A 21123-nucleotide genomic window follows, 5' to 3' on the forward strand; every position below is an offset into this window, starting at 1 on the left:
AGTATTGAGAAACAGTGTGAAAGGAGGGTAATAATGAAGCATATAGAGAAAAAGATACAGAACTAAAATCTGAAATGTTATATATACTATAGTTATATATATAACTACAAAGTGAACTATATGATTAGTGAAGTGTAGAAAAATGTAGGCGGTCATAATGTTATGCTTGATTTGTGTATGCTTCCGTTCTATTTGCTTTCGTTTTATTATGTCCGTATATATTTTCTCTGTGTAAACACTCTGAATCTGGTCTGAACTGAAGGAAAGTCAGTCTCACCTCATGCCCCCCTGTGCCCCCCCCACCCTCAGCCGTCTTTGTTCTTCATTTTAATCTCACTTAGACCTGCAGCGTCCCGAAACCTGCCAATCCCGTTAAAAGGCTCTTTTGAAGGAGAGCCATCAGCAGATGAGTGTTGGGGTGAGCTGTGGGGGGGTGGGTACAGTGGTTGCTGGGGTGGGGGGGTTGAGCGCGGTGCCCAGGAACTCTGCTGGCAGATGTGACACTCAGGAGGACCGGCACTGTTACAGAACCCATTAGAGAATGTAATGTAGTGACCTGGACCGCTGGCAGCACAGCGCCCGGCAGGACCAAGATATCAATGTGGTGATATATCGTATTGTTTTCATTTGTGATACATTATCAATATATGGCATTAAATATGTACAGCTCTGGAAAAAGATGAAACATTTAAAAATGATGAGTTTCTTTGATTTTACCAAATTGAAAACCTCTGGAATATAATCAAGAGGAAGATGGATGATCACAAGCCAAATAAACCAAGCTGAACTGCTTAGATTTTTGCACCACAAGTGGTATAAATTTATCTAAAAGCAGTGTGTAAGACTGGTGGAAGAGAACATGCCAAGATGCACAAAAACTGTAATAAAAAAACAGTTATTCCAACAAATATTTTCTCAAAAGATTTCTCAAACTTTATGAATATGAACTTGTTTTCTTTGCATTATTTGAGGTCTGAAAGCTCTGCATCTTTTTTGTTATTTCAGCCGTTTCTCATTTACTGCAAATAAATGCTCTAAATTACAATATTTTTATTTGGAATTTGGAAGAAAAGTTGTCCGAAGTTTATAGATTAAAAACAACAATGTTCATTTTACAAATGTTAAATTTAGCTTGTCGTGATAATTATGTCATTAAATTATCATACACTATATGGACCTAAATTATGAAATAATTATTTTTTTGCTGACCTTGATTTTGCCTTTTGTTAATACCCAGTGATAGGAGTCCACCAAAATGAAAGTGCAGATGTGCTTGATGTTGCTAGATGCTTGGGATGAGATCGCAGATGATTGTTATGGTGTTGCTAGGTGGTTGAGATGGTATTGCAAGTGATTTTTATGATGTTGCTAGGTGGTGGAGATGGGATTGCAGGTGATTGTTAAGATGCTGCTAGGTGGTTGAGATGGGATTGCAGGTGATTGTTAAGATGATTGGTGTTGCTGGGTGCTTGAGCTGGGATCACAGGTGATGGTTATGGTGTTGCTAGGTGGTTGAGATGGTGTCTCAGATGATCGTAGATGTAGCTAGATGGTTGAGATGGGATCGCAGGTGATTGTTATGGTGTTGCTAAGTGGTTGAGATGGGATCGCAGATGATCATAATGATGTTGCTAGGTAGTTAAGTTAATATCCTAGGTGATTGTGAAGATGTTGCTAGGTGCTTGAGATGGTTTCCCAGGTGATTGTTATGGTGTTGCTTGGTGTTTGAGATGGGATTGCAGGTGATTGTTAAGATGCTGCTAGGTGGTTGAGATGAGATTGCAGATGATCGTTAAGATGTAGCTAGATGGTAGAGATATGATTGCAAGTGATTGTTAAGATGCTGCTAGGTGGTTGAGATGGGATTGCAGGCGATTGTTACAATGCTGCTAGGTGTTTGAGATGGTATCCCAGGTGATTGTTATGGTGTTGCTAGGTGTTTGAGATGGAATCGCAGGTGATTGTTATGGTGTTGCTAGGTGGTTGAGATGGTATTCCAGGTGAGTTTTATGGTGTTGCTGGGTGTTTTAGATGGTATCCCAGGTGATTGTTATAATGTTGCTAGGTGTTTGAGATGGTATCCCAGGTGATTGTTATGGTGTTGCTAGGTGTTTGAAATGGGATCGCAGGTGATTGTTATGGTGTTGCTAGGTGGTTGAGATGGTATCCCAGGTGATTGTTATGGTGTTGCTAGGTGTTTGAAATGGGATCGCAGGTGATTGTTATGGTGTTGCTAGGTGGTTGAGATGGTATCCCAGGTGATTGTTATGGTGTTGCTGGGTGTTTGAGATGGAATCGTAGGGAGCTGTAATGTTATTAGACACTGTGGCATTAATGTGTTATGAAGCTGGCTAGCATCGACTCAGAGCACAGAGTAAAACAGTCACTGATTGGCTTGGCGAGAGTTTGCAGTGTCAGCACTGCTTAAGCCAACATCACTCTAACGATTAGCAAACGATTAGCAGCCGTCTCTCACTGGGGTCCTTTTAGAATCCATTTTTATGCAAAACACTGCAGTTTAATTGAATTTGAAAGCACATTTTCTTTTCCTCTCCAGCTTGGAGCCTGGAATCAGTTTCCAATGTGGTAAAACATTCTGATCCTCCTAGTTGGGTATGACCACCATATTTTTTTATTTGTAGTTTTTTCATGATTGTATAATGATATTAAAACAAATTTATATTGCAATTATAATAGTTGAATATTTATAATATTAGTTTATGCCTTTTTAAATGGATGTAATGGGTGTAGAGGTGCATCTTTGTGGTATTTAATTGTCACTGTACCAGTGGCATAAAATGATTAGTAATTATAAATAGCTATAACATTAGTCATAAGACTTACTGACATATTTATAGTTTAAGATTAATAGTTTCAGATATTTCCATTCACAAAAAAACATATTTGGGTCAAAATCATAAATTAAATTAGTACAAAAAAAGTAAAAATCAGAAGTTCTGATTGGATTGTGAAGCTCGCTGGAGTTGCAAACAGATCACAGACGAACTTCAAAGACCCGAGATCTCAGAACCTCGAGGTGGAGCCCAGTGATTTCAGTGCGATGCTGTTACTGGGCCAGGTTGACACTGATTGGCTGTTGGGTTGAGTTCTGTGTTGTCACTGTTCTCACAGTGTCCTCCAGCCATTGTCTCTCCTAAACAGAGTGTGATTGTTGATGATGCCGGTCTGATCTGGCTTTGTAGTTGTTTGTTGCTGTGGAAGATTTTAACGAGGAGTTCTGAACAGGAACAGGATTCTCAGGCTGTTCAATCTGAAGAGCTCATTTAGAGCAGAGCTGCATCTGTACCATCATGGTAGAAAGAGGTAGAGAGAGGCAGAGTGAGGTAGACTGTGGGTAGAGAGAGGTAGAGTGTTGTGGAAAGAGTTAAAATGAGGCAGATCAAGGTAGAGTGGGGTTAAATCGAGGGTAGGGCAAGTAACAAGGTAGTAAAGTGGATTGAGGTAGAGTTGACACCATCTGACCAAGAAAATGCCCACAGTGGGCCATGTTGTCCAAACTGGACAACTGCTGTGCTCCTGGGGCCTCAGTCTGCAGAATCTGCAGAGTTTCCTCTGGTTTGGCCCTGGTTTGACCCTAGAAACCTTGGTTTACCATATACATTTCCTTGCACTTGGTATGTTTGACCAATTTTTTTCTGTACATTTTATTATTTTGTTTCTCACACAGCTGTGGGAATTCTGGGCCAATGCCGATATCTGATATTACACATGTAATTATCTGATGATGACAATATACACATTTATAACTTACAGAGAGACTACATACACCAGTAGTGCTGGGCGATTTTCACGATTCATTTTGTTTATTCGAATTACAGTTTAAATACGATTCTCAAAATGCATTAATCACAATTTTACATAGTGTGACAAGTGGAGGCGCAGCTCCTGCCTGTCCCAGCTGATCTGAATGAGTACTGATAGAGCAGGCAGCTCTATCAGAGAACGCATAAAGACTCAGCCTCAGCCCTCACTCAGAGAGACGCTACAGGTGAGAGGAAGGCCGAGGCAGAACGGACCTTTAAAAGACTGAAAGTCACAAGTTAACACCTAGAGCCCCACTGGACCGGTGTGTTTTTGTGTTTGGTGGAGAACATTCGAACCTAAATAAAGGTACCTTTTTGAGTTCATTCACTCCCTGTGTCTGTGTCTCTGTGTGCCTACAGACATTTTATATTTTTAATCTAAAATATCTGAAAACGCTCCTCATTTCTGAAGTGTTTATCCCTCTTACCCTGGTTACCGGCGCCTTCCACAAACTAACGAGCGCATATTTTGTAAACATTCCTGAGCTCATACAAAAATAGTTCCAGCTTTTTAACACAAACACCCGGTGGGATAAAGCATATGTCGCACCTAAAAATAAATCTCACCGTTTGTAAAAACTGCAGCCTTTGCTCTCTGGTGAGGATCTGTGATTCATTGTGGAAAACAATAATAATCTCTCCTTCAAAGTTTCTTCTGTGAAATGTTTAGTACGTTATTTATTTTCAGTTACATACCTGCGTATAATATAGTGTCCATCAGTGTGTGAGTTTCTCCATTTATTTGTCGGGGGTTGGTTGATTATAATCGAAAATCAGATTTTTATGTAAATATTGTTTTTTTAGGCCATAATCACCCAGCACTGTACCCCAGTGCCATATAACTTTAAAACAAATGTGAAGCAGCAAGACAGTATTGGCCAGTTGTCATAGTGCAGCCAGCATCACTTGGTCTTTTTATGTCAGAAAATATAAGTTTGAAATACTGTCCAAGCAATTATCAGCTAATGTCAATATAATTATAGTATTATTGTGCATCCCTACTGAGGATACCTAGTGATGACGTTATTTTGTTCCATTCATCCTGTAATCACATTTTAAATAGAGATGGAAAGATCAATCGGCTATGTATTGGTATCGGCTGATTTTCAGCCAAAATACGTGATCGGGGATCGACCGATCTTTCTCTGATTTAGCCGATCTGATTTACTTACGTTCCTACAGATTGCAGCAAGACGCTCATCAGCTCAATTAGTCTGGAGTTACATTACATTACATTACATTGCATTGCATTTAGTGGACGCTTTTATCCAAATAATAATGATGTACATTAGCAATAGAGGACATAGAAGTTCAAGGTAAAAAACATTTTAGGCAGGTCAACAGGTGATATTGGTTATAAAGAAGGAAAATGAGGTTAGAAGTAGTTTGTGAGAGGTGTTAGGAGAGGAAGTGCTCTTTAAAGAGCTCAGTCTTCGGGAGTTTTTTAAAAAGATAGCGAGGGACGCTCCTGATCTGGTAGTGGAAGGTAGTTTGTTCCACCATTGGGGAACTCGGTAGGAGAACAGTCTGGATTGCTTTGTGTGAATGTTTGGTAAAGTTTTGCGTGACGTTCACTGGAGGAGTGCAGTGGGCGGGAGGTAACATAGATCTATAGAAGTGAGTGCAGGTAGTAGGGGGGGGCCTGTTTTGTCACCATCTGAATGCTAAACTGAGTGATTAGCTGAATGTTAAGCACATATAAATTTAGCCAACCATTTATCAACACCCCAGCAACAAACACCAGTAGCATAGCAACACCTAGCAACAGCTTAGCAACCACAGCAGCTCTGCTGAACTGCAATCCATTTCACAGTTTCTGCAGAAACCGCATTCTCTAGTTTAGCTTGTAATCTCTGCTGGAGCTCGCCATGTATTAAATGCAGCCACATGTCCTGCAATCTTAATGATGGTTATTATTATATAAACATTATATTATCCCCCACCACCGCCACCACCCCCGGGGCTGTACACAGGGCTGGACTCACTGTTTTCTGATCTGCCTGCAGCATCATTGATCTGATCTGAGCAAAGGAGGCTACTAATGCTATCAGCTGCTGCAGCATCACAGCGACATCAGGTTAGCATCAGTGCAACGTCAGTGCAGCATCAATACAGCGTTAATTCAGCATCAGTGCAGTGTCAATCCAGCATCAGTGCTGCATCAGGGCGACATCAGTGCAGCATCAGTGCAGTGTCAATCTAGCATCAGTGCTGCGTCAGTGCAGCATCGGTGCAGCGTCAGTGCGTGTCAGTTCGGCATTAGTGTGACATCAGTGCAGCATCAGTTTACGATCAGTGCAGCGTCGGTGCAGCGTCAGTGCAGCTTCATTTCAGCATCAGTTCAGCATCAATTTAGCATCAGTGCAGCATCAGTTTAGCATCAGTTTAGCATCATTGCGACATCAGTGCAGCATTAGTTAAGCATCAGTTCAGCATCAATTTTGCATCAGTGCAGCATCAGTTTAGCATCAGTACAGCATAAGTGCAGCTTCAGTTTAGCATCTGTACAGCATAAGTTCAGCTTCAGTTTAGCATCAGTACAGCATAAGTGCAGCATCAGTTCAGCATCATTGCAACATCAGTGCAGCATTAGTTAAGCATCAGTTCAGCATCAATTTAGCATTAGTGTGACATCAGCGCAGCATCAGTTTAAAATGTTCACACTTTACCATTATCATATGTTTTCATAAAAATTAAAAAATCAATACATGATTTTAATTCACTCAAGCAGCAAATTTGATTATTCAGTTTGCTCTGCTAATTTGTTAGAAGTTGTTCATGCAGAAGAATTGAGGTTTTATGTATGGTACATAAGGTCATTCTTAAACATTAGCTAAATTATCTTACTGTAGCTCTGGCTGTATGTTCAGGTGTCATTGTCTTGCTGGAAGGTCCCCAACAGGTTCTTCCAGGATTGTCCTGTATTTAGCCCCATTCATCTTCCTATCAACTCTGACCAGTTTTCCCATCCCTGCGAAAGTAAAGGATCCCCACAGCAGGATGTTGCCACCACCAAGTTTCACAGTGTAGTGTGTTCAGGGTGATGAGCAGTATTACATTTCTTCCCCATATAGCGCTTTGCATTTAGGCCAGAAAGTTCAAATTTGGTATCATCTGACCAAGGCAACTTCTACCATATGTTTGCTGTTTCTACAAGGCTTGTGGCAATCTGCAATACTGTATGTCTTTTTTTTACAACAATGTTTTTCTTCTTGCCACTCTTCCATATAGGCCAGATTGGAATATTTTTTCTGTTTTTGGATGATGGGTTCAACAGTGCTCCTTGGGATATGTATAACCTAACCCTAGGTAACCGTAGAACCTAATTTGTAACCTGTCTGGTGAGTTCCTTGGTCTCCATAATGCTGTTTGTTCACTAGTTTTTTCTAACAAACCACTGAGGCCTTCACATCACCCCTCCTGCATTGTGTTCCCCCTTGTGCTGATCAGATATGGGTTCTGAGGGCAGCAGATCTCTGGTAGATGTAGTTGAGATGTCTCTGGGACCGGCGGGTCAGCAGCAGGTCACACTGGGCCGATTGGACTGGACCGGGCTCTGGAATGTGAACGGCCGGCTCAGGTTTACAGCATGAGCTCGGGAACAGCTTGTTGTAGTTAGTGGAGTCGAGGCTCAGCGGATCGGTATCATTAATTTCTTCCTGCATTGTTTCCGTTCATTCCTGTTTCCTCTGTACTCGCCGAGCTCTCACTCCACCGATCCTCTGATCTACACTCTTACCCTCTATTACCCTTCCCTCCCCACGCGTCTCACGTTCTCTAACTCTCCACACACTTCCCAACACTGCTCAATGCTACACAGTAAAATCTATAGTATTAAAATCACAGTGTAAACATTTTTTGACTCCCTGGGTGTTATCTTCACAACTCTCAGTGTTACAATTTAAATAAAGTTGGCATTATTTGCCAGAGTTAACAGATTTCAACTCCTCCCAGTGTATTCTGTCTCACAAGCTCCGCCTCCAAATTTCGCCACACTCAAACATCATCAGCTGCTATTTTCTTCCTGATTCAGCGATAGCAACAGGTGTGTCTCTTTCCCTAAACTCTCGAATTTGATAAGTAGTGACATTAAATATATTTTTTATTGTTTTACCATTTATTAAATGTGTTTTTTTTATTCTAAATATTGTTTACATGCAATTCCATTAATCCTGTGGAATCCTTTTTGGGCTACTTTTTTCACAGCTCTAGTGTGTGTTTTTGTTAGCAAGCTAGCCTGCAACGGAGACTGACTTTGGTGCCATTTGTAGTAATACAAAGTCTCAGAATGCACTTTAGTTAGTTAGTTAGAAATTTCTCACAATAAACTGGTTAGCCAAGATAGCTGAGGAAAAGAATTAACCCATGCTCTCTTAAACAACTAAACTTGCTCAGCTAGCTAATGTTAAATAGGGACTTCTTAAAAGAAACAGCTAACCTAGCTGGTTAGCTAGCTTACGTGAGGTGGAAGACTTCTCACAAGTTACACAAAAAGTGTGGGAAAGTGCGCTCAAGTAACAGCTAACGTAGTGTTAGCTAGCTTTAACTTGGGTTAAATGGGGAACCTCTTGCCAGGAAAAGCTAGGTTAGCTAAGTTAGCTAGCTAGCTAGCCTTAGCTTACGTGAAATGAGCAACTTATCACATTATATTGCTAGCTGAGGCGAAATTGAAAAGTTCTTTCAGGAAACCATTGCTAGCTATCTAGCTAAATGGCACGGTTGTTAAATTCTGCCATTTGAAGTCCCAGCATGTAGGCTAGCTAGATAACTTCTATAGCTACCATTTAAGGTGGATTTTTTTATGGTCCACCTTAAACTACGCAATGGGTAAGTTTTGCGCTACTGTTTTGTAACCTACTGCAACTTGATTCATATCTATGAATGTGTTTAAATGTTATGCATTTTAAATAAAAAAAAAACAAGAACCTGAACAATAAAAATGACACGTTTTTGTCTTTTTGTTTTATTTAATTTTCACTATTCAATGTCATTAATACTAAGTTTAACACTTTTTGTAGTGTGGGACCATATATACTCCAAACGGTGTAAAAATGAACTCTTTAGATGTTGCTATAACACTAATGAACAACACTAGCATGAGTAAGTGGTACACTGCACAGTGTCATATTAACCCTTAACATTTAACACTGCTATCAGTGTAATTTTTACTCTCTGTAGAGTGGGACCATATGTGCTCCGAAGGAGTGTTACAGTTAACTCTTTAGGTGTTGATCCAGCACTGCTAATTTTACTGTGTATCCACACCACTAACGCTCCGCACACTCCCCAATCCTCCCTAACGCTCCGCACACTCCTCAATCAAACACTCCTCACACTACCCAACCCTCCCTTACGCTCCGCACCACTTCCCAACACTGCCCAGTGCTTCCCTCCCTCCCCTAAGCTCCCCATCACACCCAAGGCTTCTCACTTTCCCAAACTCTGCTCACCTGCAACACTGTGAAGTGTCTGTAGCGTATGCATCATGTGTATCGTGTGTAGTGTCTGTAGCATGTGGAGAGTCTCTGGCGTTTAATGTGTGTAGTGTCTGTAGCTTGTGCAGTGTGCGTAGCGTGTGGAATATTTGTAGCATGTGCACCGTTTTATAACATGTGCTTTGTATGTAGTGTGTAGCATGAGCTGTGTGTGTAGCATGTACAGTGTGTAGCATGTGCATTGAATGTACTGTGTGTAGCATGAGCTGTGTGCGTAGCATGTACAGTGTGTAGCATGGGTTGTGTGTGTAGCGTGTGCAGTGTGCGTAGCGTGTACAGTGTGTGTAGCATGTGCAGTGTGTATGTAGCGTGTACAGTGCATGTAGCATGAGGTGTGTGTGTAGCATGAGCTGTGTGTGTAGCGTGTACAGTGTGTGTAGCATAGGCCTGGACAATAATTCGATATCGGTATTTATCGCGATAAGAAATGTTTCAATAACGGTGATATCACTTTTGTGGTATATCGATATGTATTATGTACAGAATCTGTCACGGACAGGCGTTTTTTACTGGCGTCAGCTCGCCGCAGAGCCAAACACATTCAGCCCCCATAGCTGTGCTACCTCAGTGCGTGATGACGCAATCACACAGGCACGTAGCCAGATAGGCTAGGCTAGGCTAGGTTAAAATGGCTAGGCTAGGCTAGGTTAGGTTCAGGTCCGCTCCGCTACGCATCTAAAATGTCTCGAAACGGAGCCGGGACGAGCGGATCCAAGGCTAGGGTAGACTCGGTTCGGTCAGCCGCTGTTTCGCTCGCCCGTTCGCGCGTCCGCTCGCTCGTCCGCGGCTCCGCTCGCCCAGCCGCGGGTCCGCTCGCTCATCCGCGCCTCCGCTCGCTCATCCGCGGCTCCGCTGGCCCAGCCGCGGGTCCGCTCGCTCATCCGCGCCTCCGCTCGCCCAGCCGCGAGTCCGCTCGCTCATCCGCGCCTCCGCTCGCCCAGCCGCGGGTCCGCTCGCCCAGCCGCGGGTCCGCTCGCCCAGCCGCTTTGCTGCAAATTGTGCCGGTGAGTGGAGCCGACAAGCAGCGTAACGTTAATACATCTAATCTGTTCCACCACCTCAAGCATCTTCACTACATACAATATTTTCCTTATACTGACTGAAGCACTGAATAGATTATGTTGAAACTACGGTAAGTTATTTTAAGTTTATGAATCCTTTAGGTTTGTTTATTTGACGTGGATATCATGTTGAATACCTATTGTATTCTGACTACAGCACTTTAATAGATTATGTTGAAACTAAGTTATTTAAAGTTTATGAATCCTTTAGGTTTGTTTATTTGCCGTTGATATCATGTTGGATACCTCTTGTATTCTGGCTGAAGCACTTTAATAGATTATGTTGTCACTAAGTTATTTATAGTTGAAAAATCCTATAGGTTTGTTTATTTGACGGGAAAATCTTGTTGCTTTTATGTATATAAAGGCTTCTTGTATTATATATCCTAGTTAAAACACTTTTGTTTTAATCTGTTAAATTTGTTTACAATGAATAAGAAGCTCTGCCTCTGTTGTCATTTAAAGTTATTTTTATTTGTAATAGTTATATAGGCTTATTTTTGACAGGGATGTCATGTTATTATTTTGCTATATGCAAATAAAATTGAGCATTGATTTATTTTGACTACTTTTATTTCTAAAGTATTAAAGTTTTTGTGAAAGGAGGTTTCAAAGACTTAAAAAACATTTTCATACAGTAGTAGGTACAGATTTCCATTAGATAGATTGATACAAAAAGTGCAAATACACAGTTAAATAATAATTTAAATTTGCAGTGCAAGCTGCAGAGATTGCAGGGATTCTTTTTCTGAGGCCTTCAAAGTATTTATCGATATCGAAATTATATCGTATCGACCGAAATTTAAGGAATATATCGTGATATAAATTTTGGCCATATCGTCCAGCACTAGTGTAGCATGAGCTTTGTGCGTAGCATGTTCAGTGTGTGTGTAGCGTGTGTGTCTAGTGTGGACAGTAGCAGCAGTTTAAAGCGGTATTGTGTGTGAAGCTACAGTAGGACTGTTTAATGTGTAGGATATGTTTATCGTGTGCAGCGTGTGTATAGCATGTGCAGTGTGTGTAGCGTGAGCTGTGTGTGTGTGTGTAGCGTGTGTAGCGTGTGTGTGTGGTGTGTGCATTGTGTGTAGCGTGTGTGTGCAGCAGTTTAAAGCAGTAAAATGTGTACAGTAGGGCTGTTCAGTGTGTAGATCTGTAGATGGTGTACTGTCTGGTTACTGAGCTGAGGATGGTAAGGGGTTGCTCGGTTGCCGCAGTTACAGCTGATGCTGTTGGAGTGGTAGTGTTCCGCTGTGGCACGTGGCAGGTGTACAGGCACCCGCGGCAGCAGCCATCTGTCCTGCATTGCAGAACCGGGGGGACTCGCTTCACCGGGCCACAAAGAACAGCACCGGTACAGACCTAGGACACAGGTACAGCATGCTGTAAATGCCACAGAGTGGGCGGGGGCATCCTTGGCAGCATTAACTGCCCGAGCGTGCCAAGCATTTCCAAAGCCTGGCGCTTTGTGGTTTGAGGTGTTATTGCAGTGTGTCACTGTCGTCCAGCACTGATCTCCGTCCTTGGTGAAGAGCTGGAGCAATGCGCTTGTTTATACAGGGTTTGTGTGTGTGTGTGCGTGTGTGTGTGTGTGTGTGTATGTTGGGGGTGGTGTGTTTAGTAGAGGACAGGTGGCAGCTGCTCCTGCCACACAGACCGGCTCAGACACCATTATATCACTAAAGACACCCTGCTTTCTCAAGTTCTGTGTATTTAGGGGTAGTAAACAGAGTCATTCAGGGGTTGTGGAAGCTGTTCCAGTAGTGCCTCGTCGGTGCTGTACATCATCATCTGGGGCTTGATAACAGATGGATGGCGCTGTGCTGGTTAGATTAGTCGATTCCTGGGTTTGATAATAGATTATTACAGTGTTGGTTGGATTAGTAATGTTATGAAATTTTACAAAAACTGATATAGTGATCTTTACATCTAAACATCATTAATGAGTAAATAAAGTTAAAACATTGGTTATGTGTTTTTAAAAATCTATCCAAAGCGTAACATCACAATACTCATATACAGGGGTTGGACAATGAAACTGAAACACCTGGTTTTAGACCACAATAATTTATGGTCACGACGGACAGTTCTGGTGGAAACAGGAGAGTTGAGATGCACATTGAATTCTGCCGTGATTTGGGCAGCTGTGGTTTTATGTTTTTAGGATACAATTCAGGTTAGCACCCGAACATCCCTTTCAGACAGCTTTATCTTGCGTCCACAGTTAATCCTGTTGGATGTGGTTGGTCCTTCTTGGTGGTATGTTGACATTACCCGGGATACCGTGGCTCTTGATACATCAAAAAGACTTTCTGTCTTTTTCAGAGATGCTCCAGCAAGATATGCACCAACGATTTGTGCTCTTTTGAACTCTGGTATGTCACCCATAATGTTGTGTGCATTGCAATATTTTGAGCAAAACTGTGCTCTTACCCTGCTAACTGAACCTTCACACTCTGCTCTTACTGGTGCAATGTGCAATTAATGGAGATTGGCCACCAGGCTGCTCCAATTTAGCCATGAAACCTCCCACACTAAAATGACAGGTGTTTCAGTTTCATTGTCCAACCCCTGTGATATATCAATTTTTTATTTGAGTGTTTCCAGTAGGATTTTTCAGTGGTGGTGGTAGAGCCTCTTCACACAGTGGCTGTACTGCACTAGGACAGAAACATTTGGAAACTTCAACCTTTCTTTCTCTCTTCTGTTGCTTCCATCATTATTTCACTCCCTTAGGTGTGTGGAGATAGAAAATCTCCCTCTGTCCATCATTTTAAAGAAAAAAAACGTAGCACCTTATTAAAAAAAAGTTTAAAAAATAAAGTTTGGCTCATGTACAGGGCATGCAAATTTTGGTTGACTTTCACATATGCCTTGTTTGGTCTGGACCAAAATATCTGGTGTAAAAAGCTGTGGACCAACAGACCAGGTCTGGACTTTCTGCTGTGAAAATGCCTTTAGAAACGGTGTCCTGCTGAAGGTAAAAAAGAACTTTATTAATGCTGCTGCAGTTTTTTTATAGAACCATTCTGTACCTGCAGGCTGAGTCTGTAACACTGCGCTTTTTAGGGAGGCTTATTTATAAACGTTCACTTAAGGATTCAGGACACAAACTGCTTTATTAGGCTGTTTACTGAACGTTCTCAGTTTGGCAAGTTTCCTTTTTAGGTGTTGTGCTGAATTCTGCCTCCTCTGCCAGGATGCGTCTCTGTTCTTCGAGTGCAGGTTTGTCCCGCAGCAGAATGAGTGTATATTCCTTTTATTTCTGTTCATGAATAAGGGTTAATCTACAATTACAGTAGATACAGAATCACCAGCATCGTAATCTGTTGTACCCATACTGCTGCGTGACGGACTTCTGCATAACACCTTTTTTTTCTTCTTCTTTTGTTTAATGGATGATGATAGTCTGACTCCTAACTCCTGTAATTGATATGAATAGTCAGATTAAGTCAGAACAGTCACAAAAAGTGTTTTACTATGTAAACCAGGGGTTGGCAATAGATGCCAGATGTGGCCGACAAGCATGAAACATCTGGCCCATGAGGTTGTCTGGTGATGAGGGCCGTTCTCATTTTTTTCGCCCATTCTTGGGCTTTTTATCTCTATATAAGGCAGTTTTTTCTCTGCTGTGTCCCAATTCACTAGCTGGGGCAGTGCTAGTATATTGGACCGCAATCCTGACGTTTGTTTATTTAGTTCTTTTCCTTTCTTGGGTTCACCTGCTTTGAATTCAACTGTTCTGTGATTGGGTTCAACAACCCTCTGGGCTGGAGAGCTACTAGTCTGTAGCACTCCATCCTCCATCCCATTACACTTCATTTTGTGGCCCGCCATGTAATGGCTTGGAAAATATCTTGCCCACGGCCAAACTTAATTGCCGAATCCTGCTGTAAACCAACCGATCCATGGGTCAGCTGATGCAGACCGATCTTTTAGTCCGACTAGTATTTCGATGCACATATAATCAGTTCATTCCTAATTAATTCACTTTCTTTTTTTCCTGTTTCCTGCTGTCCTGGAGGTTCTGATGAAAGAGAAAAGTTTTCCGTCTCATTCTTCAAAATAATCCCATTATTAGACAGCAGGTCTGGGTCTGGCAGCTCCTGGTGAACAATGTTCTGATCTGTTTTCCCTCTCCGTTTCGGTTCTGTTACGAATGGAGCGTGAAGAGAAACACTCCCTCCCTCTGTGTGTTTTTCTTTTCCTCAATTACAGACCGGGTCGGGTCGGGAGAACCTCGCCGGGTGGATGTTTCAGATATAATAAGGTTCACCTCGTGCCTTTCCTGCTCCATCAGAATCTCCTTCCACAGTCCCGCTCTGGTCCCAGTCTAATTTCAGTGTTTACCAGTAAGAATTGGTAAATTTACAGAATTAATATGGGCAGCAGAGTGTGATCACGTGGACAGGCATGGTTCTGGGTTGCGGGTCTTAATGACTCAGTGCAGTGATTTATATTTGGACTGCATGGTTTTGCAGAGCTGCAGCCTGTAATTTCTGCTCTGAGCTGCAGCGTCGCATGTTTACTGCAGCTGCTTTTCCTTTTTTAGCAGCTGAATGATTTCCTGCAGGCCTGAGCTGAGGGTTAACGCCTCTCTGCCGGGATTTCAACACAACTTAAATACACACAAGTTGTTTTTAATATTAACAAATAGAATTTAGGAACTTTGTCAATTTCCAGTACTTCTTAATCCTTAAAGTTTGCAGCGGAAAGTTCCAAAAAACTTTTGGGGGCTCTCTGTAAAATTTAAATAAATGTGAATAAAAACAGAATGTTACGATTTGCAGATTTCATAGACTCATATTTTATTCCCAATAGTTCATAGATATGAAAGCTTATGTAAAAATCTGAATTTGCATTTTGAATAATTTAATTAAATTTAGCTTTTAATAAACTTGTGTGTAATTGATAAAGTAGAATTTTAACAATGCTTTAACATTAAATATGAGTATTAAAATTTGAATATCTATTTTAAAATATCGATTTTCAAAAAAATCAGATCATATATTCAAATCTGTTTAATTCAAACTTAGTAGATAAATTAGAATTTATGGATCTGAAAATATATAGATCTAATTCTATCTAAATCTGAGAAATCTTATTTTGGAATGTAATTCTTTACCACCTTACAAATTGGATGCCAAATGTAAATGCAAATGCTTAGATTAATTTTAAGCTCAATAGAATGTGAGACATTTTACCATTTTATAAAAAAGTGTAGAAGTTTATAAGTAGCTGCAGTATCTGTAAATTTGGGTGTGGGCATGTTCAACTGTAGCACCTCCTCCTCTATTAACTGCAGTGTGTAAAAGTGTGGGAAGTGATGAGAGCGGTGGGTTCTGTATTGGTTAAATGTCTGGACTGTAGGCAGGTCAGTTCAGCACTCTTCTTCTGTAAAGCCATCCCAACATCCCATAACGCATCAGAAAGGAATATCTTACAGGCAGTCTGCTGTGAATTTAATTTCATGTTTGATGTGGAGAGGTTCTGCTGTTCCTCATTATTTATCACAACAGACATTAATCCTAAACCTAAACCTATTCTTTAAAAGGAAAACATTAGGTACAAAACGAGTAATTAATTGATTTCACAAAACAAGGTTACATTTGGTAAAAGTTAGAAAGGTTTATTTATTTATTCATTGTTCGATATTTTTTCTATAGTGCTTCAAATGGCGGGATTCTGCCTCATTCTTTGTCAGATTTAATCATATAAAAGGTCAGTACAGATTAGAGAGGACAGATCTGATACAATATCTGTTTCAAAATAAAAGTCTCCTGTGCAACCAGTGCAAAATATTTGTCCTGTATTTAATATTTAACACATTTAATATTATTTTTTAATATATATATATATATATTTATTTCATATAAATTTTTATATTTAATTTAAATAAAACTATTTTGTGTTTGTATATAAAGCGTGTCAAATAAATGACTTTGAAATGAATTTACATTAAATGCTCTGTTACAGCCTCATTATGTAAACTTAATCATTGTACTAATAATTAACTAAAAGAGCCCTTTTATCGGTATTTGTATCGGTATCAGTAGATTTATATCAGTTTTACATCAGAATCGGATCGGAGCTGAAAAAAGTGGATCGTCTCATCACTAGTACAGATGTTAGTCTCAGTTTGTTATTTATCATTGTTTGAACTGAACTTTAAGAGTTCCAGTCACAGTGTTACCTAGGGTGTTACCAGACGTCCTCTTTTTCCCTGACATTTCCTACTTTTGAGACCTAAAAAACTTTAAAATCGTCCGGGATTTTGTTTGACTGTCCACAGTACAGTATATTGTTATTAGAATTGCCACGCCGTTCCATTCCACTCCATTCCAGGTTTCTCTGTATCGCAAATTAGTCACGCCCTTCTCCTCAAATCTATCTTATTTTGCATTGTGTGTGTGAAGAAGAAAGCGTGGGCTTGCCAGTGTATACCCAAATGTTTACAAGCGAAAGCACGTGTGTGTCCGCCGGTTCCACACCCTTTCTCTGCGTGGTACGTTCAGTGTTGAGCAGCAGACCGGCAGAGCAGGCTTGTGACGGAGAAACCGAGGAACAGACTGAGCGGGAATGTTTAGCACATAATCAGGTAGATTATACAGGGACTTTGAGGTGATGGAGGTAACGTTAGCTCTATTACACGAGAATGATGAGCAATAACTGATAAAACAGCAAACAGTCAAGCAGGGTTTCCCCCAGGATTTCCTTGAAGGTGCGGTGGCAGGACCCCCCGGTTGGGAACCGATAATTTATATCACGTTAATGATATCACGATATAACACAATTACACATGTTTCCAGTTATTTTCTTTATTTCCAACTGTCACTGAAAAATGCCCACTTAAAACAAAAAGTTGCAAAAAGTAGGTTTCTTTAAAATAAATCCTTATTGTTCTTTTTTCAGATACGGTAAACGTAAAAGTGTGCAACACAAAATGTTAAATTATACATAACAGAGGAGAAAGGGCACAACAGAATATATATGTATTATTTATTCGCTCTTATCTGTATTAGGTATTTTAAATGTGAGAATGAGTAAATAAAATAAAAAATATTATTGAATTTAATTAAAAATTGTGCTTATTAAAACAGACAAATAATATCTTTAATCTTTAATTTAATTACAATAAAATGTTTACTGGACCGTGAAAACAAATGCATCACAGAGCTGTTCTAGGGTGCCTCTATTCTAGGGCCCTACATCCTTGCTTTATGACAGCTCCAGAAACAGAAACATAGCGTGATTTTCACTCCACCAGGTGAGTGAGCCTGAGTGGACACCTGCGTAAGTTGAAGCTGTTTAATCACTGTTTAATTCATCTCTCTCTCGCGCGCGCGCGCATTATGTTTCAGTCTCTCTCTCTCTCTCTCTCTCTCTCTCTCTCTCTCTCTCTCTCTCTCTCTCGCATTATGTTTCAGTCTCTCTCTCTCGCTATTTACAGGCGCGCTCTCGCTCTCTCTCTCTCTCTCTCTCTCGCGTTATGTTTCAGTCTCTCTCTCTCGCTGTGTCCTATACTCACACTCTCTCTCTCGCGCGTGCGTTATGTTGGCACTGCATGACTAACTACCGATTTCCACCCCCGAAGGGGCAACGCTGATCAAGCGCGGGAAAAACGCCGGGCTCCGAATTTTCACGAAGGGTGGCGGGGAAGAACGAAGGCGTGGCGGACCGCCGCACTGAAATGAACGTGGCGGAAACCCTGGTCAAGACTGAGAAGTGCTGGATGAGCAGCAAGTGTGTGTTTTAGGCTACATCATTTTATTTGAGATATTTATATTAAATGTGTTGAAAGGCTGCATAGTTTCAGTTTTGAAGCCTCTATGCTGTGGATCAGCATGTTTTAAAAAGCTCTAAAACAAGTGAAATAACATATTTTAAAACTGATAAATGATCAGTTCACTTAAAAAGTAAGTGTTAAAAATATAAAAGTAATATTAGCAAAAGGTATGCCCACACTGAATATGAGTGTGAAGTGCTTTTAAGACAGAGTTGCATTGCATGAATGAATAAAGCAGCCCTGTTTGTAGCCTGATACAAATACATTATAGCTGTTTAAAGGAGGAAGCACCTTTAACCTGAAGAATTAGAATTGAGCTGTTATGAGTGAAATTCAAAAAATACCAAAAAAAAAAGTGTCCTCCTTTTCAGAAACCCAAATCTGGTCACCATAGTGTTACCTCACCCTTACCACCCCCTGGAGACGGTGTCACGAACCCCAGGTCTCTCTAACGTGCTTCACCTTTATTTAGTTACCTGCCTCCAGACGGTGATGCTGACAACGCTTTCCAAACGATCTCCAGCATCCTCAAATAAACACAGTATAAAGATTAGTCAGCTCGTAACCCAGAGCAGATCCCAGCGTTTAATCTCTTTCCAAAAGAGTTTATAGGGCGAGGTGTTCAGGTGGGGGCACGGAGGACGGTCGGCGAGTCCCGTGGAGTAGCAGTAGGTGGTGCTCATTAAAGCGGTGCAGCACTCGGCTGTCTGCTGCTGTGTGCTGGTAGGGTAAAATGTGTGAGGCCTAATTACAGCCAGAGATTCCATGAACGCTAAAGAACTACAAATCATAGGAATTTACCAGCAGTGTTATACTTGTTATAAAATTACCTTAGCAGTGCTAACCTTGGCAGTATTATTTCAATCATACATAAATGTATGATTACATAACTATATAATTTACCTCAACACTGTTATCCTAATCATGCATTTACTTTAGCAGTGTTGTTCTAATCATAAATCTACCTCAGTATTGCTGTTCTAATCATACATTTATCTTAAAAGTGCTATTCTACTCATACATTTAACTCAGCCGTACTTTTCTAATCATAATGGTATCTCAGTAGTGCTGTTCTAATCATACATGTACCTCAAGCATGCTTTTCTAATCATACATTTACCTCAGCACTGCTATTCTACTCATACATTTACCTCAGCAGTGCTATTCCACTCATACATTTATCTCAGCATGGCTACTCTAATAATAAATTTACCTCTGCAGTGCTATTCTAATCATACATTTACCTCAGTAGTGCTATTTTACTCATACATTTTCCTCAGCAGTGCTATTCTACTCATACATTTTCCTCATCAGTGCTATTCTAATCATACATCTAGTACTGGTTTGGGTATGTCCAGTGTTGTCTGTGTTGAACTTTATAAGAATATAAAAAAATGGACAGACTTTTATTTAGCCTAGTTTTTAAAAAGTTTTAAGTGCTATTCTACTCATACATTTACTTCAGCAGCGCTTTTCTACTCATACATTTACCTTAACAGTGTTATTCTAACCACGAAGTTACCTTAGCAGTGCTATTCTATTCATAATTTTACTTCAGCAGTGCTATTCTGTTTAGTCGGTTTTGAGTCCTGTCTCTATTTGATGGTTTGAACCCCTGGTAACAGTGTTTGTGTCTCTACAGGTGTGTGCAGTAATGAAGTTCTGGTTCCGGACCGGGTCAGCGCAGTACTAGGGAAGAATGTCACGCTAAGCTGCAGGGTGGAGGTGGGCACCAACCTCAGCCTCACCCAGAGCTCATGGGAGCGACAGTCACCCACGGGAACCACCACCCTGGCCGTGTTTAACCCTCAGTTCGGCACCTCTGTGGTGGAGGCGTATGAGAACCGAGTGCAGTTCGTCAGGCCGTCCGCGGAGGATGCCTCCATTGTCCTGCAGGGGGTCAGCTTCGCAGATATTGGGTCCTACACCTGTAAGGTGGCCACGTTTCCTCTGGGCAACTCGCAGGCCTCCACAGTGCTGGACGTGATGGGTAGGCAGTGTTTGTTCTCTTCTTCTCCGTTTTATTATGATTTACCCATTCCATCCATGTTCGAGGAAACACTGCAGTATTACTTTAATTATTCATTATTTGGTCAAAATTGTTCACAGTTTTAATTTACCTTCCTTAACACCAAAAGCTTTTTTTTTTTTTACAAATTCTTTTTGTCGTAATTACGGTTGCCAAATATTCAGTGTATCCTGAGTCTGGACCTGGACCTGAGCAAGGGGGTGGTGCTGTTGATAACAGATGTGGAGGGTTGAGTGATGGTCCAGCTGTGCAGCGTGAGCGCTCACTTCCTGCCGGGCTGATTAGTTTATAAAGTAGAGAGGAAGGAGACGGCCCGGCTCTGTAGTGCCTAATGTAATGACTAATGAATGATTCATTAGGGCTGTTTAATATCACGCTGTTACGGCTGAATGTAATTCAGGGTCGGATCGATTTTATTACCCGTACTGATGAGAACTGATTGATTTCAGGCACAGTTTTATTACCCTCTCTTATACTGTTTGTTCACTGGATTAATTTACAGAAGCCTGTGGTTCTTTATCTCTGATTCACAAGATCCCAAATTGATCTGATTTAATATCAATTCCTTTCAAAATAGTTCAGTTACAGTTACATGTTTAGTTAAGTAGTGTAGGTTATGCTGCTTCTAGATTAGTAGTCTGAGTCTGAGAGAGTACAATACAGTAAGAAAAATAAGTATTCGAACACCCTGCGACTTTGCAATTCTCCCACTTAGAAATCAAGGAGGGGTCTGAAATTTTCATCTTAGATGTCCACTGTGAGAGACATAATCTAAAGAATCACAATGTATGATTTTTTAAAAAATTTATTTGTGTGTTTATTTATTTGTGTCAGGCTTCTTACAGAGCCACCACTTGGTTAATCTGGCTGTGCGCTTTGGGTCATTGTCATGTTGGAAGACCCAGCCCCAACCCATTTTTAATGTTCTAAC

General features: G+C 40.9%; 1 protein-coding gene and 1 long non-coding RNA gene across 2 annotated transcripts in view; both read left to right on the forward strand.

The window, feature by feature from the left end:
- Window positions 1–21123, forward strand: part of nectin3a (nectin cell adhesion molecule 3a) — a 49931-nt gene that overhangs the window by 5938 nt on the left and 22870 nt on the right. The window contains exon 2 of the mRNA XM_049466928.1: window positions 19806–20153. Coding sequence (XP_049322885.1) covers window positions 19806–20153 — 348 coding nt within the window. The remainder of the gene's footprint in view (window positions 1–19805; window positions 20154–21123) is intronic.
- LOC125782569 (uncharacterized) lies at window positions 452–3464 on the forward strand. The gene is made up of 3 exons (XR_007425283.1): window positions 452–1436; window positions 1743–2043; window positions 2087–3464. It is a non-coding gene; the product is annotated as an uncharacterized LOC125782569 (long non-coding RNA).

Source organism: Astyanax mexicanus, chromosome 18, assembly GCF_023375975.1.
Source record: "Astyanax mexicanus isolate ESR-SI-001 chromosome 18, AstMex3_surface, whole genome shotgun sequence".
NCBI classification, from domain to species: Eukaryota; Metazoa; Chordata; class Actinopteri; order Characiformes; family Acestrorhamphidae; genus Astyanax; species Astyanax mexicanus.